The sequence below is a fragment of the Pempheris klunzingeri genome, chromosome 18, assembly GCF_042242105.1.
Source record: "Pempheris klunzingeri isolate RE-2024b chromosome 18, fPemKlu1.hap1, whole genome shotgun sequence".
In the NCBI taxonomy this organism is placed as follows: Eukaryota; Metazoa; Chordata; class Actinopteri; order Acropomatiformes; family Pempheridae; genus Pempheris; species Pempheris klunzingeri.
In genome coordinates this window covers 17,403,843-17,422,883 of record NC_092029.1, presented here as the reverse complement: position 1 = coordinate 17,422,883, position 19,041 = coordinate 17,403,843, and the positions used below count along the sequence as shown (strand labels likewise).

At 40.8% G+C, this 19,041-nt stretch overlaps 1 protein-coding gene across 2 annotated transcripts in view; it reads right to left on the bottom strand.

Annotated features, from left to right (window-relative positions):
- The window catches only part of LOC139218374 (DNA (cytosine-5)-methyltransferase 3A-like), a 55,455-nt gene extending 37,257 nt beyond the window's left edge, over positions 1 to 18,198 (bottom strand). For both annotated transcript variants that reach the window (XM_070849933.1, XM_070849935.1), the window contains exons 1-3: positions 18,077 to 18,198; positions 12,205 to 12,443; positions 1,196 to 1,303 (exon numbers count right to left, since the gene is read on the bottom strand). In XM_070849933.1, the coding sequence (XP_070706034.1) occupies positions 1,196 to 1,303; positions 12,205 to 12,273 (177 nt within the window). In that variant the 5' untranslated portion in view covers positions 12,274 to 12,443; positions 18,077 to 18,198. The remainder of the gene's footprint in view (positions 1 to 1,195; positions 1,304 to 12,204; positions 12,444 to 18,076) is intronic.
- Between the last annotated feature and the right edge of the window lie 843 nt (positions 18,199 to 19,041).

The window sequence follows — 19,041 nt, the reverse complement described above, 5'->3', positions numbered from 1 at the left end:
CATATTAGCAAAGTAGAAAAATCCAGCGGGAGCACTTCTGCAGATGGATGTATGAATTTCACCATTTGGCAATTCTAGCAGTTCTGTCCAGTAGTTTGGACACTCTGTCCTGTGATCAGTGATGAGTAAAAGATGTCACTACAAAGGCATTGAGCAACCTAAGCCACATGAACTATGTTTGTTCCCAACATGCTATTTCATTTTGTTCTTTGAATGAATGTTGAAATAGATCTATTTGGGTTTCTTCTGCCTTTTCATCACTTTCATGTAAGGGACTCCATGACTTGCTTATGATAAACAGGTACATGTATACAAAACTGACTGACTTGTGTCTGTGGTGATCTAGTTTATGTGTAATTTGTTCAAATGAGTCTCTCACATCTCATCTCACATCTTGACTTCATAAAGCCTAACTAACTAACTAAATGCGTGACAACAAACCTAAAATCCATGAAACAGCGTTTGCAAAGCATAAGGGTGGTAACACCAAGTTTATTATAACTTGGGTTCCAAGCACTTCTAGCGGTTATGATAGCACTGCTGATTGATCTTAGGATGTGACTAAAAATAGGTCTGACGGAGCAACAAACTTGGGGGATAAGACTATTATACAGGTGAACAGTGAGACGGATTAGTTAACACTTACTAACAATCAGTCATTTGTACATGAGTGTGCACAACTATAGCAAGTATGTGGAGAATATAGGTGATGGAGCCAGTGTGTCGTGTGAAAATGATGACAAAGTTGAAAATTATGAGGAAATGAAGCTAACATTACATGTTGAGGGAGAGTATGTGCAGTGACTGTTAAGCCCTGTGACCAGTAAATGTGAGGGGGAATCCCTGTTTCTAACACTGCTGATAAAATCCGTTGCTGTGCTGTGAGGAGACAAGTGCTTTGTCACATTATCTGTCAAACACACTCAAATCTGACACTTAATTAGTGTGTCCTCAGATTTATGTGTGTGCTTCTGTGTTATTAGAAAAAGCTGAACTAACTGTGTTTGCCACTCAGCAGCTAGCAGGTGTGAGTGCATAAATGTGAAGCAAAGTGTTCCTGGAAACAGTGCATGCATGTTTAACATATCTTTTCAGGCTATACATAGGGAGTCTGTATAGGTGAATGGGTAATCAATCACCCTGCTGCAGTGCAGAGTATAAAAGGCCGATGACAGCCTACAATTACAGTACTCACAGGAAGCAGCTGTTTGCGTTTCCTGCCAGGACGACCCACTCTGCGCTTGTTGCGGGGGCTCGCTGGCGTCCCCTCCTCTGGACTGTCCTGGTCTGCTCCATCTTCATTCTGACAAACAAACAGCCACATCAAACAGTGAACCAATCTGTATGACTGTATGAAGTTATAATTGATGTCAGCAGTGAGGCCTTAAAGCAACAAAGATTCAAGGAGATGTGGTTAAGAAGCACTCCGGGCCTCAAGTCACTGGAAAACAGGGCAGTAAGAATAAAGGCGAGGCTTCACAGTTGCAAATATCTGGGATATGTGCAGCTTTTAGAAAGACAAATTTCACACTTTATGGCTCTGATGAAGGGAAAAGCAAAACTGTAGACCAATTTAAAAACAAACCACTTTAAAAACAAAGATGTAAAAACCTATCCAAGTACTGATTGAACAAAGCAGTTCTTGAGCTATGAATAGGGGAATTATGAAAGACAAAACCAGTAAATTATATGTTTGCAGACATGAAACGTCTGTGTTTAGTAAAGCAAACCGGATGCCTGCCTGCTGTAATACTTCTAGACCTGCTCCGTCTGGGTGGATCCAAGTGTGCATATGCAGCAAAAGATTTTTAAAAAAAAGACAATAAATTTGCAACATTATTTGACTTTCTGTGAAAATGTAACATAATACTTTTTTGCACTACCTTGATGTCTTGAGCTTTGGACCTAAATGAATTCATCTGAGCGGTTTGTTGTGCTGAGCTCGCAGCAGAGGCAAAGTGGTCTGGTACAGCCGAGTTGTAGAACAGCAATGGTGATATATAAAATAAAAATAGCATGCTGCACCTGTGTGTTGGGTGAAAAGTTAAAAAACACCTTTGGATGGCTTCTACCCACAAGGATTGCATGATGAGTTCTCTTTATCTATTCTCTTTTAATTTGTTCTATCACATCAAAGTACATAACTGCTTTGTGGTGTTCTTAATATCAGTGCTGTTGATAGCTGACTGGTTTACAGGCCGCCTTTTTGCAGACATGGACTAGAGCCTGACTCCAGTCATGAATTCAATGACTTTACACTGACAGTGAATTCTTCCCACAGATTAAAAACTAAATGACGGGACGGTCACGTGACCCGGAGCAGGATGGCTGCTTAGGATTTCACTCCGCTCCAGGCTCAGGATAAATTCTCAATTTTCTCCACCTAATACTGGAACTGCCAGGTCTTTTACACTATAAAGATGCCTAACAAGCAACGTGACAAAGATTTCCCTATGTTTTCGTCTTCTGGTGCATCCACAACACGGAAGAAAACTAACGAGGATCAACACGTGGCTAGCCCCCGCGAGCTAGCTAACACAACAACTATGGAACAGATTTTAGTTGAGGTGAAATCTCTCCTGGATTCAATTGACGGGACTCTAGGTGAAATTAAAACATCTATCTCATCGGTTGAGGGCTCCCTATCTACTCTTTCTAACCAGGTGATCGACTTAGAGAAGCGTGTGGGGGAGGCTGAGTGCAGGATTTCTGCTACAGAAGATGGATGCGGCAAGTTCAGTACCAACTTAGCCGCCATGGAAAAGACAGTGGAGCTGCTACGACTGAAAGTTGACGACCTAGAGAACCGCGGCAGACGTAAAAATCTGAAGATTGTGAATCTCCCAGAGAAAGCTGAGGCTGGTGTTCCCCTCGCGACCTATCTTCAGACACTATTGCCGAAACTAGTTGGACTCCCCGCTGACTTCCCACCGCTAGAAATTGAGCGCGCCCACCTGCTTCCAACCCAGCCCCGGATAGACCCCCGAGGAGCATCCTGGTGCGGTTTTTACGATATCCACAAAGAGAGGCTGTACTCAGAGCCGCCCTAAAGAAACGAGACATCCTCCATGAGGGTTCGCAGCTGCGGTTCTACCCTGATTTGTCGTCGGAGGTTCTGCGGAGGCGGCGGGAGTTTGACACCGTGGGTAAAGCGATGGCTCGCCGCAACATGTATCGTGGATTTGCTTACCCGGCTCGCCTGCGTTGTCTCCACGATGGCCGAATTCGTCTTTTTGACAGCCCCGAGTTGGCTGCCACTTTTTTGGAATCTATTGACTGAGGTAACCTTTAATTGTTTCCGGTTTTGATGGAGAGAATAGACTTAACCTGTGTGGACCCCCCACCACTCATCATACTACACTCTTCTTTTTCACGAAGACATTGAAATGATAGATACTGGACTCGAAAGCATCAGCATTTTATCCCTGGTAATAAGATTATTTTCTCTGTTTAATACCACTAATATAACTGTCATAAGCAGGGTATATTTGTTTCCAAGACCAATTTAGGGTCTATACTTTTATTTAAGATGCTCAGGTCATACAATATTGTTTTCCTTTTTCTTGTTTATGGGGGGTGGGGGACTCCTGTGGGTGTCCACGACCTGGCCTGGGGTTTGGTTGGCTTCTTGAGCGGTTATAGTGTTACTGTGGTTTACTCAAGTTAACAACAGTTCATGTTTACGTTTAATCCCGTCTGTGACTTTATCTGGGGTATTTTATTCCTGTCGTTTGGGGACAGGGTATGGGAGGGTAAGCGCTGCAATTTTGACTTTTTTACCACACCTATTTCATTGTCAGTTTTCTTTATCCTCTTTTTTTTTCTCTCTCTCTTTTTCTTCTTTCTTTTTCCTCCTGATCAACCTAATCTGTTAGTCTTCACGTCAATCCCTGACTTCTATGTCTGGTCTTAAACTTGTTACTTGGAATGTCCAAGGGATTGGCCATATGATAAAGAGGAAAAAGATTCTGACACACTTGAAAAAACAGAAATCTGACATAGCATTACTTCAAGAAACTAGGCTGTCTGATACAGAGCACCTGAAACTTAAGAGGGACTGGGTAGGCCAAGTTTATTTCTCTTCTTACTCACAAAATAAAAGAGGCACAGCAATTCTTATACATAAGAACCTCCCATTTATTTTGGAACACGAGGAGAAGGACATAGAGGGTAGATTTATCTTGATTACTGGTTCTGTACTTAAACAGCACATTACTATTCTCAACGTCTATGGCCCAAATTGCGATACGCCTAACTTCATTTCACATATTATTCTAATGTTTAATAACTTTTGCAAAGGCCTTGGTTTTTTGGCTGGAGATTTTAATTGTATTATGAATGGTTCCTTAGATAGATCCTCCTCTGCTAACATGCCGAACCCACGATCATCCAAACTTCTCAACAGCCTGTGCGCAGACACCGGGTTAATAGATGTGTGGAGGGAAATTAATCCTAAAACAAGAGACTATACATTTTATTCACACCCTCACAATTCATATTCTAGACTCGACTATTTTTTCATTCCTAAACAACTCTTGCAGTCAGTCCAGACCTGCCACATAGACTCTATTGTATTATCCGATCACGCCGCCGTGCATTTACAGATTGATCCAACATTTAGCATCCCTAGAACCCCTATATGGAGATTCAATATGTCATTTTTGAATAACGACTCCTTTGGCTCCTTTGTCCGTAATGCCTTGTCACAATTCTGGCTCGATAATAAAAACTCTCCAGTTTCTCCTTCTATGATATGGGATGCTGCTAAAGCTACCATACGCGGTCAACTTATCTCCTACACATCCCATCAGAAGAAAATATTGGAGAACAATAGGAAACTCCTTGAGAAGGAAGTCTCTAATTTAGAACAACTACATAAACAATCACCTACAGTCTTAAATCTAAAAGCATTGGTGGCCGCAAAAACTAAACTCAATATTGACCACACACGTCATATTCAGAAGTTACTGCTTTTCTCTAAACAAAAGTATTACGAATTTGGTAACAAATCCAGTCGATTACTTGCCTATCATTTGAAGAACCAAAACAATGACCGTTCAATTAACATGATAAGGACACCTAGTGGCGGCGTTTCCTGTGACCCTCTTATCATTAATCAAACATTTCGAGATTTCTACTCTTCCCTTTATAGCTCCCAAAAGGCTGATTCTAATATCAATTCCTACCTTGATAACATCTCATTACCCGCTGTTGCAGAGGAGGATCGTTCCAACTTAAATTCTGAATTTACACCAGAGGAAGTCTGGGCTGCAATCCAAGCCATGCCAAATGGGAAATGCCCAGGCCCAGATGGGTTTCCATTAGAATTTTTCAAGAAATTCTGGCCCGAGATTCACCCAATTCTTATACCCGCCATTAATAACATCTGGAAAGGTGATATTCCACCATCTTGGAGATATGCCTCTATTAGCCTAATTTTAAAGAAAGACAAAAGCCCCTTGGACTGTTCATCCTATAGGCCTATCAGCTTACTTAATGTAGACTATAAAATAGTTGCAAAGGTACTGGCTCGTAGACTCGAAAAAATTCTCCCTAAAGTTATCAACCCAGACCAGGCAGGATTTGTGAAGTCAAGGTATGGTGTAGATAATGTACGGCGTGCTCTTAATATCATTCACTATATCAATACTAATAAAACCCCAGCATTTATAATCTCCCTAGATGCTGAAAAAGCTTTTGACAGAGTTGAATGGCCTTTTTTGTTTTCAGTATTGGATAAATTTGACCTCGGCTCTAACTTCATCAATGTGATCAAAACTCTCTATTCAGACCCAATGGCCAGTGTCAACACTAATGGCCTGATATCTGAAGGTTTCTCGGTGCGTAGGGGTTGTAGACAGGGGTGCCCTTTATCACCTCTATTGTTCACCCTGTTTATTGAACCTTTAGCCGAAGCAATTAGGTCTAACTCTGATATTATAGGGATCACAAGGAATGAGAAAAAACATGTAATTTCCCTTTTTGCTGATGATGTTCTCTTATACCTATTGAAACCTGAAAAGTCCATCCCAGCTGCTTTGAACTCTATAGCCTCATTTGGCGCCTTATCAGGTTATAAAATAAACTTAGGTAATTCAGCCGCTTTGTCTTTCAACATTCCTCGGGATAGACCAGTACAATCTCCTTTTCAGGTGTCAGAAAAGGGTCTCAAATATTTGGGTATTTTTCTCACCCCAACTTTGACAGACTTATTTAGTACTAATTACTCCCCTTTAATTCAGCAAATTAAAAATGACTTAAAGAAATGGTCATCCTTACCTACTTCTTTTCTAGGGAGGGTTAATGTTATAAAAATGAATATCCTCCCTCGACTAAACTATTTATTTCAAAACCTTCCCTGTTATTTGACCCCTATTTTTTTTAAATCTTTGAACACCAATATTTCTCAGTATATTTGGAATAATAAACATCAGAGAGTTAAGTTTACAAAACTCACTAAGCCGAGGGAACTGGGGGGTTTGTCCCTGCCTAATCTTCAACTTTATTATTGGTCGGCTCAACTTAAAATGATGACTAACTGGTTCATGAATAGACAGGACTCATTATGGATTGATCTTGAATCCCTAGCATGTCATCCTCTCAAACTGGATTCTCTTCCTTTTATGTACAATATAGACAGAGTAGAATTTCATTTTGTTGTTTACAATACATTATTGGCTTGGAAGGACGTTAGAAAATATTTGAACATCCCATCAGTTATTTCAGTTCGATCCCCGCTGGCTCTGAACCCTGATTTTCCTCCTCAGGTTAGGAGTATTGGTTTGTTAGAATGGATGTCTAAAGGTATCCTGGATTTCACCAGCCTGTTTACTTCTGACTCTTTAAAGCCATTTGAGCAAATTAGGACGGAGTTCAGCATTCCTTCTAAAGACTTTTATAAATACCTTCAAATCCGTCATTTTCTTGAATCCCTTCTGCGGGGGAGCAAATTTCGTCTGAATCTTTCTGAACTGGAAAACACCCTGATCTCTGCTGAATCATTGAAAGGGAAACTCTCAGAGTATTATGCTATACTTGTGCACTTCCAGACCTCTGCCTATGATTCTTTGAAGCCGCTGTGGGAGCGTGACCTGGGGGTAACATTTAGCTCCAGTGACTGGACCAAGATTTGTGACGGAGTGTTCCCAAAATGTACTTCCATCTCAATACATGAACAAAATTTCAAATTTTTTCATAGGACTTATTTCACCCCTGTTCGCCTCCAAAGGATGTTCCCCAACAGCTCAAACCTTTGTTATAAATGTAAAGTTCATAAGGGGTCATTTATCCATTTGTTCTGGTCATGTGATCACATCAAAATGTTTTGGAAAGGTGTACACTCTGTTATCCAGGAAGTGACTGGTAAACGTTTCACAATGTCATCCTCTCTCTATTTGTTAAACCATGTACCTGATAATCTTTTTGACACAGATACAAGATCTCTATTAACAATCCTGTTATTCCTTGCTAAGAAATGCATATTACTGCGATGGTCGGCCCCCCAGGTCCCTACGGTCAATATGTGGATGTCTCAGATATCGGCCCTTCTTCCTTTGGAAAAACTGACCCACGATCTGAATCACAAATCAGAAAAATTTTGGAGACTCTGGACCCCTCTGCATACTTTTTTACAAAAAACTCTGACCGTAGCTCCATATCATAATAACTCAATATCTCACTGAAGGATGCAATGTTTTTTTTTTTTTTTTTTTTTGTTTGTTTGTTTTTAAATCTGTCTGATAAGTATATGTGGTTTTTTTTTTCTGTAAAATTCTGTATATTGTATTGCAGTGCACGAAGTTAGTTTTGTAGTGGGTGGGATTGTTTTGTTTTTGTTCTTGCCTTCTTGTTTGCTTGTTTATTATTATTTGCACATACCATAAAACTCAATAAAAAGAATATAAAAAAAAAAAGAAAAAAAAAAACAAAAAAAAAAAAAAAAACTAAATGACAAGAGCAGACCAAGTCAACCCTTCATTTAACACATATTAAACCAGTCTGTCAGCAGCCAATCACGTTACTGGAGGGAAAACTGCCACACAAAAGGTAAAACCCTCCCCCTAATAATTTCAGTGTCTGACAACATCAGAGTCAGGTCCTCACTTTCTCTCTGATTTGAGGTGCTGAGAGTCTTTGCAAATTTTTTATTGGACCCAAGAAGACACATGAAAAAGCCAAATAAAATAAGCAAAACCTGCTGCATCTTTAGTTAAGCAGTCAAAACCTTAATGTGGCCTCATCGTGATGAGTACTGTATTTTAGCCAGAAGGCAGGAATTTGCCAGCTGCAGTGATTTCCATTATAGGCCTTTATATTCATATTTGAGCTCTCTTTATGTGCATCGCTGCCTCAGGCAAAAATTAAATAAATGTCACTGTTACAAGGCAGAACCATTACACTCTTGTAGTGCTGAGTCGAACAAGGCAGCTTTAAATGTATCCGTTAGGAGGAATTCTTTTCTTAATCAGAGGTTTGCCCAACCCGTTCAAAGCTTGATTAAGATAACAGAGGCAAGAGATTTGTGTAGGATTAAAGCAAATGGGAGGGAGCACGTCAGAAAACAAGCATAAAAAGAGTATATTAAAGAGCGTGGCAGGTTGACTGTATAATATCTCACAGAATGTCTGCCCTATCGACCAACCCTTCTTCAGGCTGTCAGCATTAAAATTAAGAACACTTTACACTTGTTCCCCATCAGCCACAACTTTCTTATCTCTAATACTGATGTGTTGTGTTTTGCTGTTTGTAAGATGCAAACGTTTGTGTGACACTGTGCACATAAATGAGTTTAATAATAACATCCACTCTGTTTCTAGCCTCTGTTTTATGCTATAATCAGTGCGACCTGACTGTGTCCGCTGCCTGCTGTCGTGCTTGTTCTCTTCCTCCCTTTCTTTCTCTCCTCTGCTGGACCTTCTGTTGCAGTGACAGTGGAGTGGTTGCTAAGGTGCAGAAACTGCTTAGCAACTGTCTCCGACGGGGCCACCGTGCTGACTAAACATTCTGATGTCACTTCCCTGGCAATGAGCATAGCAACCAGCTAACCAGCTTGAACGGGTAATGGCCCCGTGCCCGTCTGCCTGGTGTGCTGTCCGTATGTCTGTGTCACGACACACACACATATTTTAACACTACAATTGTTACTCAATCATGTACAGAAAGAGTGGCAAGTTAAAAACAAAAACGGCACAACTCAGTAAAATATAAACTGACAGAGCTCAAAAACCACTCAACCAAATCCCTTCAAGATTGTGTCAACACACACAAACACACACTAGCCATTCTGTCCATATATCTTTGGTCTATTTCTGTCTCCCGGCAGGTTATTTTAGGCCACTGCAGTTGCTAAGCAACCAGACTGCAAACCAGGCGGGCAGAGGAGGATCCCATCAGCAGCAGACAGCTTGTCCTCTTTCTTTGTACCCCATCCCCATGTCCTCTCCTGTGTCTCTCTCCTGTTCTTTCCTCCTCTGCTTTCTTTCTGTATTTCACTTTAAGTCTTCTACTCACCTAATAATTACTTAATAAAGCTGTCAACAGAGCAAACGATACACTTTAAGGGTTTAGCCTCTGTACAGACTTACAATATTTAGACACATCAGTAGTACAGTAAATGTTGCTTTTACGTAATGCTATAGTTCAAATAATCAATATCTACACATAAACACACGGACATTTACAAATTCAACTCCAACAGGTAATAGACCATTAATCACACAAGCATCATTCTCCCTTAGTTACCTTTATAATACTGTTGGTAGTGATGTCAGACTACCTTTAGTCCACACATATGGCATATCTGAACACTTCTGGGTTATAGAGATGAAATAAACAACAAGGTCAGAATACAGAGTGTCGCTTTTGCAGATCCCCCAGCAGGTCTTTAAATAAAAGTGTCTTTATAGTTTGTAGTATATTACGTATCCATAGACACCTGGCAGTCAAGGCACTAAGACAAACTGCCTGCCATATGGTCTAACAACGTCTGAAACTGTCTCTACAATTTCAGAATTGGGGCCTGCAGCCAATTACTTTTGTAAATTTCTGACACAATCTAACTAATCCATCTTTAGCAAGTGGATGACAAGGTATGGGGAAGTGACGAATAGGGCAGCGCTTGAACTTCTCTCTCTCCAGCTCTCTCTTTTCAGTCTTCACACAAGTGAATACCTTTCAATTGTACAATTTGGTGGAATATTAGACTGTATATTACCCTGAAAAGAGTGATAGTCTAAAAATGTGCACCATTAACCCCACTCGTACAAATCATTGTGTCGAGACTACTTGTCCTCTGAGAGATCAGGAGAGAAGATAGCAGGGGGGCTTTGGGCTTGGTTTTTTGGCCCGCCCTTCAGAACTAAAAACTTTTGCCTTTAGACTTGATCAGACACATCATAAGAGCTAGTTTGTTTGAAGCATGGTGTAGCCCTAAGGCTTCAGAGATAAAAGACCATTGTCCACATAATCGGGATGTTAATTAGAATGTTAAAAGATACACTTTTCCCAGGGGATAGTGTATCTTTTAACAGTTCTCAAATTGTCTTTGTAGTTAGAAACATATATGAAGCCTACATGTATACACTTGGCAGCAAAGGCTTTAAAAAACTAAAGGTTACGAGCTTAGCCGCCCTTGGTGCATTAAGGGAAAGGAGCGGAGCTTAAGCATATTTTTTAAGTTATTAAAAAATTAGATTTGAACTTGTGAATTGATCTTCATGAATAATTTAAGTGCAACAAATACTGCAGATACACATACACACATTAAGGTTACAAGTATAATTTGTGCATATACTGTATCTTATTTAAACATTCTCAATTTTTTTTCTTCTCCATCTTTCATTTTTTGTACACATTCACCGACGTAAAGTCGACCTCTTTGCAGGTTTGCAACTATGCAACTATAGGCTTTGAAGTGATTTATGAGTATCAATTCACAAACCGAGAAACTTATTCACCCTTATTTGAGGCCCAGAGTAATGTCTCTCTATCAAATCTTCCTCTCTGTCCTCAAACTCTGAGACTCACTCAGATTTCTCTCCAGGCTTTTTTGACTCTTTGAGAGAAAGTCTCAAGAGGTTAAAAGCACAACAAACTCTACAGTAAAAAAAACTCTATAAGGGAAACTTTGTACTTGTTGGCTCTTTGCCAGCATGTGAATGTGGAAGTGAGTGAGTAAGACGACTCTTTATATAGCAGCTCTATAGTATGAACTTCAAACTTCTCACCGATTAACGAGGGCTGCCCTGGACTCTGGGGCACAAATGAATGGAGCCATTTTTCACCTTGTGTGTGTCTGACTGTGTGTTAATGTGTGTGTATATCTGTGTGTGTGCTCATTTGTGTAAAAAAAAAAAAAAAAAAAGTTGAGACTCGAGACTCCGTACTTGTCTCACCTGCATGTGGTCGGGTGAGTGTGTGGAATGCAGAAAAGCCTAAAGTGAACATAAATAAATAACTGCAAGTTTAATTATTACAGACACACGCAGTCTTACTTGCCAGATTTGCTGTGTGTTTTGGCTAAAAAAAGCTCTCAACTGCGAGCGTAGAAGCCAAAGCGGTAGTGGTAATGATAGCTGTAGTAGTGATGGTGGTGGTTGTAATAATATCTGTGGCTGCAAAAATAACAGCAGTAGTGATTTAATATTTATAATCAAAGAAGCAGCAATAATAACAGTAATAAGAGCGATAGTGGTAAGGGTAGAAGTAGCTGTAGTACAAGTGGTGGTAAAACGGGGACAACTGACCTAAATAAAATAATTTACTGTGTTATATTTCATAGATATTCACGACACTATACACAGATAGACATAGATATATATCGTCTGTTTTCTGCAAGAACTTTTATCTGATGGCTGAAGTTGCTACATGGAAAACAATTGCTGTTGTAAATTACTCAGTGGCAAATTAACTACTATCCTGAATGCTGAAATTATGATAAATTAATAATAAAAACCAGTTGCAAGTTCATTAATCAAAGTTGTGTTAAAAAAGAAAAATAAACAATGAAAACATCATGAAATTGGCCAATTTATAAATCTATGTCCTTATTTTAATTCTTAATACATACATATATGTATATGCATTGTTTTGGCACACTCCTGACTCCTGACATTATTACTAGGATAACAGCAGTAGTATCAGTACTCGGTATATATATTAGATTTTCCACAAAAAACTGTATATTAATGAAAATCTCTCTCTCACCACATCATTGGCGGTGTCATTCTCTGGTGTCTGAGGCGGTTCGGCGACAGCAGGACTGTTGGACGGCATGGCAGGGACCGGCTCGGGAAAACCACGTTTAAAAAGGAAAAAATGGAGCAAATCAAAACATAGGAAAGGCCCTCAGCTACACCAGGTGCAGCTTCATTCAGTTGGTCTGTCTGGTGGTCTGTCGGTTAGTCGTTCAGATGATCACTCGCTCACTCAGTCCTCCCCCTCACCTGGAAGAAGACAGAGAAAACACACTCAGTGTGACGTGAGTGGATATACAGTGAGAGGAAACAGGTTCGAGTGAGAAATCATTCTCAGTATGTGGCTGACATCTTGTTATTCTTTTTTCCTCTCTTCTTCAGTCTTTCCACCCTTTTTCACACGCACACACACACACACACACACACACACACACACACACACACACACACACACACACACACACACACAAGCCCTAGGTCAAGGCTGTACAATACGTGTGGCTCTATAAACTGTACTTGATGGATGGAACCCGATGGGAGTTGAAGCAGGTCAACACACACTTATGCATGTACACACACACATACAAACACACAGATGTTTACTTAGGGGGGACATTACATAGACTTCTATTCTTTATTTTATTCTTTATTTACCTTTATTTAACCAGGAAGTCCCATTGAGATTAGAAATCTCTTTTACAAGGGAGATCTGGCCAATGTAGCAGCCATAAAAAAAATCTAAAGCTATATAAAACAGACACATGATACACAAATAGACAATAAACAGTAAAACAATAAAACAATTAATTAATGAATTTCCTGGAGACTTGCCATAACCCTAACCATAACCACTACTTGCCTAACCCTAACCCTAACCCTAACCACTGATCCAAAAATCAGCATTTCTCCCAGTTAGGGACACAACTTTTGTCGTCAAATGGACAAGCCGTCCCTAATTAACTGGTCTTTAGTCTGAAGTGTTTCCAAAGATAGCCTTGGTAGGAATCCACACACACACACACACACACACACACACAGGTGTCCTCAAAGGAATCTGCTGGAATCAAGGTAGCTTTCAACACGGCTGTCACAGAGTGATTGATGTGGCCAGATAAAACTGTCTCGTGTCATTAGATAAAATGGCTGCTTTCAAGCTGCATGTAAATGTGGCCAAAGTCACATTTTTTTCCCTCAAACGTGAAACAGTTTTCTGTGTGTGTAAAATCACATTGAATCTTAGAGTTTTTATCTTGATTTGGACCAGTAACTCTAAATCTGTTCATAACACGGTAACACAGTCTAGGGGTGCAACCAATTGTTGTTTGCATTTCTGATTAATTTTTGGATTATTATCATTTAGATCTCTTTTTGATTGTTCTGGAAGCATTTTAACAGCACATAGAAGAGACAGACAGGGAGGTGAAATGCAACAAAGGTGCCTAAGTGTGTCACTGTCAGCAACTGTTTCTTTGTTTATCAGCTGTTTAATGACAATAAAATAACAATAAAAATCTCTCTGCCACAAGTTCCCAGAATCCAAGGTGACACCTTTAACTTTCCAAGATTATATCTACGATGATATAACAAAGGAAAACAGAAAATCTTGAGTGGTTGTAACAAGCCAATTCAAATAATGAATTGAATAATAAAATTGATTTTCTGTCATTTGACTAATCAGCCATCACACCTGGCAACCGAGCGTACATGTCATTGGCGGAGCTGGTGTGGGAATTGGAGTGGAACTGTGAAGAAGGTGAAGAGTCAGCCATGTGTGACCTGGAAAGTCTCGGACTCATCCTGGCTCTCTTTTCTCTCATTACCATTTATTTGTCATATTGAAGTTAATAAGTCACAAAACTACTGAGCGAGCACAAAAGAAATTCAAGCTGTAATAAAACAACACAGGGACGGTTTTGTTTTCAGTGTAAAGCCCAGCTTTGGTGAATATTCAGTCTGAGATTTGCTTTCTCTGTTTTTCCCAGCTCTTATGGCAGATTGTAAGCTCTTGAGACTATTAAAGGGCGTTTACCAATGACTGGCAAACAGACTTCAACAAAATATGGCCATAACAGGCTGTGAGGCTCATATCTGTACACTATTCAGAAGAAGCAGAGAAGCATGCTGGGAAACCTGATGTTACTTAGAGGGTGGAGTGAAGGTGATGCTTCACTTCTTGGTCCAATTAAATAGTGTTTGAATATAAACTGCCAAAAAGACACATTCATTGTAAGATAGCCAGTAAAGGAGGGACTACAGCTCGCTCAAATCTAGAGACACAACCCCTCTTGGCAACTTAAAACACTGATTACCCTCTGCTCTTTCTATACCATGTTCTGTGACGTGACTAATGTTTGAACCCATCTGAGCCCAACCAAACCCCTACCAGTTATCTACAGATTTTCAGTTAAATTGGTTTGACTGACGAGTTCTGACACTTAAAAACCTAAGGCACAGAAATCGAAGGCTTGTGACCAGCAAGCAAATGTACTCAATGAGGTGTTCTTACATATCAAAATAACATAACAACATAAATGGCCACCATCCTTGTCTGTTATTTTCTAGAGCAGGATATCAAGGTGTATTATCACACTTGTGCTCAGACCATGAGCGGCAACATCAAAGCAGCACCAAGCAGAAGAACTACAGCTATGCAGGGCCGGATTAAGACACTTGAGGGCCCAAGGGCAACATTTAGCTATGGGGCTCTGTTGACACCGGTTCCTCCCACTTTCTTTGCATTGTGCAAGTATAATGTTACCTCTGAGTACCCATTAGCTGCAGATCACACTGCAGACTAAAATGGTAGCTTCATTAAATTTTACCCCGAGACCAAGACACAAACCAGGAGCCTTATTGTGAAATACTGTCCTGCCTAGATCTTAATTTGAGAATATTCTCCATGTAGCATGCTTACAATAAGGGTGTTAAAGGCAATAAGTGATAAAGGTGCTAAAATACTTGACCTTCCTTAAAGTCCAGTTGTGATTTTGGGCTGTATAAATAAAACTGACTTAAAAATTTGAGCTCAGCTTGACATTAGCATACCACCACAGTTCCACCATATATGATGGCAGTATTCAAAGTAGCCTCCATTTCACTAACTTAATTCTGCATGAGTATGCCGGGTGTGTTAATTTTATGATTGGCTTTTTACGAGTCAGTTCAGGTGTGTGATTTGTTCAGACTGATCACAATCTGAACACAAAAGGAGCTTAAAATACAATGTTTGCATGTGCCTAAAAGAAAATTGGATCTCAGCAGTGATTTGGATTTGAGCACAGTGTGTGTGCAGCCAATATGTCTGGCTTTCCTCTAGATGTATTGTACAGTATGTCACTCCTCACGCTGTTGCCTTACATCACCTACTGTGAAGACAACAGGCAGCCGGCCAGGGTTACCAGCGGAAAGACAAGGGTGGAAACTTTGCAGAAATGGGTGTACAGTATCCACCCCACACCCCCGGGGGCTCCCTGCACGAGTTCCAGACTCCAGAACGACCAGCTCCTCCAAGTTTTGCGTATTTAGGTCACCCACACACCTCACACTCCTATAGCAGGACTATATACACTGATTTAAATTGTTTAAGTCTTCAGGCAGCAATGGTTTGAATTAGACCATAGTCAGAGGCCCAAGGAGAAGCCTGTACTGGTGGGAGGAGAAATGGTTGCGCAGAGAAAAAGCTTTAGAGGTATGTCAAGGTAATGAGAGTTACGCAGTGATAGGACAAGGAAGTAGGAATTTGTCTTCACAATAAAAGCTAAAATAAACAATTTGTCTTATTTATTTAATTCTAATATATCTGTATCTGTTGTCTTTCCTCTTATCCTATTTTTGTGTTGTTGTAACATGAATTCCTTCCTCTAGTGATCAGTTAAGTCTTATTTTATTGATGGAGCTGGGTATTTTTGCTAGCGAGAATGTCTGAACTAGAAGGCAATCATATTCTAATTACAACACCTTGACAGATACATGGGTGTTTTGTGCTTGAGTACAAGAACTCCTAAACTTATTTTTCAACTGAAACGTCCAACATTTAACACTTCTCGGTCTGTCCATTTTCTCAGACATTCAAGTGGGCCACAGCCAGGATATGGGGAATAATAAGGTCATCTGAGGTCATGAGTCCAGTTCCCCCAGCACATAACGCCCTAATACCCTCTTTGACCAGACAACAACAAGCATGGCTCTAAAATACTTTATTATACACATTGATCATGGTTTATCACTCATACTACTTCACACAGACTTGAATGAACTCAAAAACTAGTGATCACAACATATTAGAGCTGAGACAGTTAAACAATTAATGGGTTACTTGATTGACATAAAACGAATAAACAATTATTTTGTAATTAATTAAGTATTTAAGCCATATTTAAGAAAAAAACAACATAAATTCTCTGCTTCCGGCTTTTTAAATGTGAATATTTTCTGTATTTTAGCTTTCTGTAGTAAATATAGACAGTAAATAAAGAACAAAACATTGACAAGATGTCACCTTGGATTCTAGGAAACTGTGATGGCTACTTTGCTCTATTTTAAAGATCATAATATTATTTGATTAATCAGGTACATAAGCTATAATCATCCCAAACTTAATTGTGTGTTGAGCCCATCAGCAATCATCTGACAAAGATTTAGCCTCTCAGACAAGGGCCAAAATTTCGGGGGTTCCTGTGTAGTTAGCGGATAGATGGATAACAAATTCCTCTTTCCTTTCATTGGGATTTCAGCAAGTCTCTATAAACAGATATCTGCATATGAATGCAAATGAATTAAAGAAAGCTATCAAAAATCAAATTTGTTGTCAGATGATAGCCAATAGGTTCTGAGATTGCAATTCGGCCCACCTCTTGTGCTGTCCACACAGACGTGATTGGTCAATACTACAAATAGACTACAAAAAAAACCACAATGCTTCAAACAGCCAAAATTTCAGATTCTGCATCTGTTTATACAGATAATACAGATATACAGACAATAAGCCCTACAACATATTCTGTCTGAGGTATCAATCTACACATACATCTACAAATACAAATCTTTCACCAATAGAATATCAGTTGATCATTTGAAATTACATTGAAACTTGTGAAATATTCATTCGTCACTGCTAAAATATCTTTGTGATCAAACTGGTTAAACTCGTTTGGTATGACAACATAATGGACAAATAATTAGTGTATGACTTTAGCCATTGACACTTTTATTTTTAAAGTCTACACCGGAAATGTCGTAGTTATTCCTGCGGGCTTGACGGGGTACAGCTTTATGACAATTAATATTGGAAGCGACCTCACGCGGCCTTTACCGGACGGCCTTATAAACGGCGTGTAATCCCGGCGGGGGTGTGTGCGGGGCGGGCAGCCGGTGAGAGACACGTGTCTGAGTGTGTGGCGGCGATAAGCTTTACTGGGTCAGGTAAAAAACACACACGGGGGCGCGTTTCAGACCGAATGCACTCAGTAACCTCGGCAGGCGCGCGCCCGTCCGCCCGCCCGCTCGCTCTCCGCGGCGACGGTACCGCGCGCTGATGTGTCTGTCTGCATCTGGTGGGTGAGGAGGACGGTGCGCTCCGGTTTAACGTTACCTGCCGCTGTCGGGGGGCCGCTGGGAGACGGGGCGCACGCTGCACCGGACAACGTTTAATGCACACTCGTTACATAACGGCTGTCCGGTTCATTTCCTCCCACCGTACAAAAGAACTCACCAAGTTCACTCTTCGCCCCGTGCACGAACCGCTCCGTCTTCACGCGCACATCACACGCTCAAACGGAACCAACGGTTTCGATGCGGAGCGCGCGAGCGATGACTTTCGGAGATGACTGTAGCGAACTTAACGGTCGCCGGTTCACGAGCCAAAATGTAACGTTTATATTTACCGTGTCGTCCGTCCCTCAGGCACACGGACCCTGATGGTGGTCGCTCTCTCTCCTCTCGTTCACTCTCGATCTCTCTCTCCCTCCCTCTCTCTCTCTCTCTCTCCCTCCTCGCGCTCTACCGGGTCTTCTCTCCGCTGCTGGCTCGCGCTCCCCCGCCTGCCACTCTCTCACCCTCTCTCACTCTCTCTCTCTCTCACCCTCCCTCTCTCTCTCTCTCTCTCTCTCTCTCCCTCCCTCACTCTCTCTCTCACCGACCGGCCCGCTCGCTCCCTCACAAGCCGCAGAGGACTGCCGCACCGGAGATGAGATTTCCGCTGGGTCCTAAAGTCTGCCCGAGTTGCACACACACAACACACACACACACACACACACGTGTACACGCGCACGCACACGAGCACGTGAAGACAAGTGTAGGACACAACCTGAGCCAAGAAAAAAACACCTCATCATCATCATCATCATCATCATCATCATCATCAGTTAAATCTTACACAAGACAGAAGTGTGTTCACAGCATCAGATATTCCATTTGAATAGAAGGGCAGTGTTGTTTGTAGCCTTATTGTTGCTATGCTAGCAAGTTTGACTTACGGGAGTCTCCATCCAAATGTAGTTAGTGCAAATTTTATCAGACTTTTCAGTAAAATGTGCAAAGGAAAATGTGAATTTATGCTAGCTTCCATCCACCGCCCGCAAGTTGTTTTATGGAGATAAACAGTAGGTGGCGCTAATTCTCAGGAGCATATACCATCTACGCAAAGTCGGTCTCCGCTGCTCTTTTGTTGTTTGTTTTTATTTTGTTTTTTTTCCTTTAAAATTCACTATTTCCATTCAGGTCTTTAAAGTCACAAATTGAAAATGTTGCACAACAGGTGACTGGAAACGCACCGAGATTTATGTGACTCGCTTTTTGCTGCCACACATGAAATAGTGTGGGAGGGAGTCCCAGCATCTCCTGGCATCTT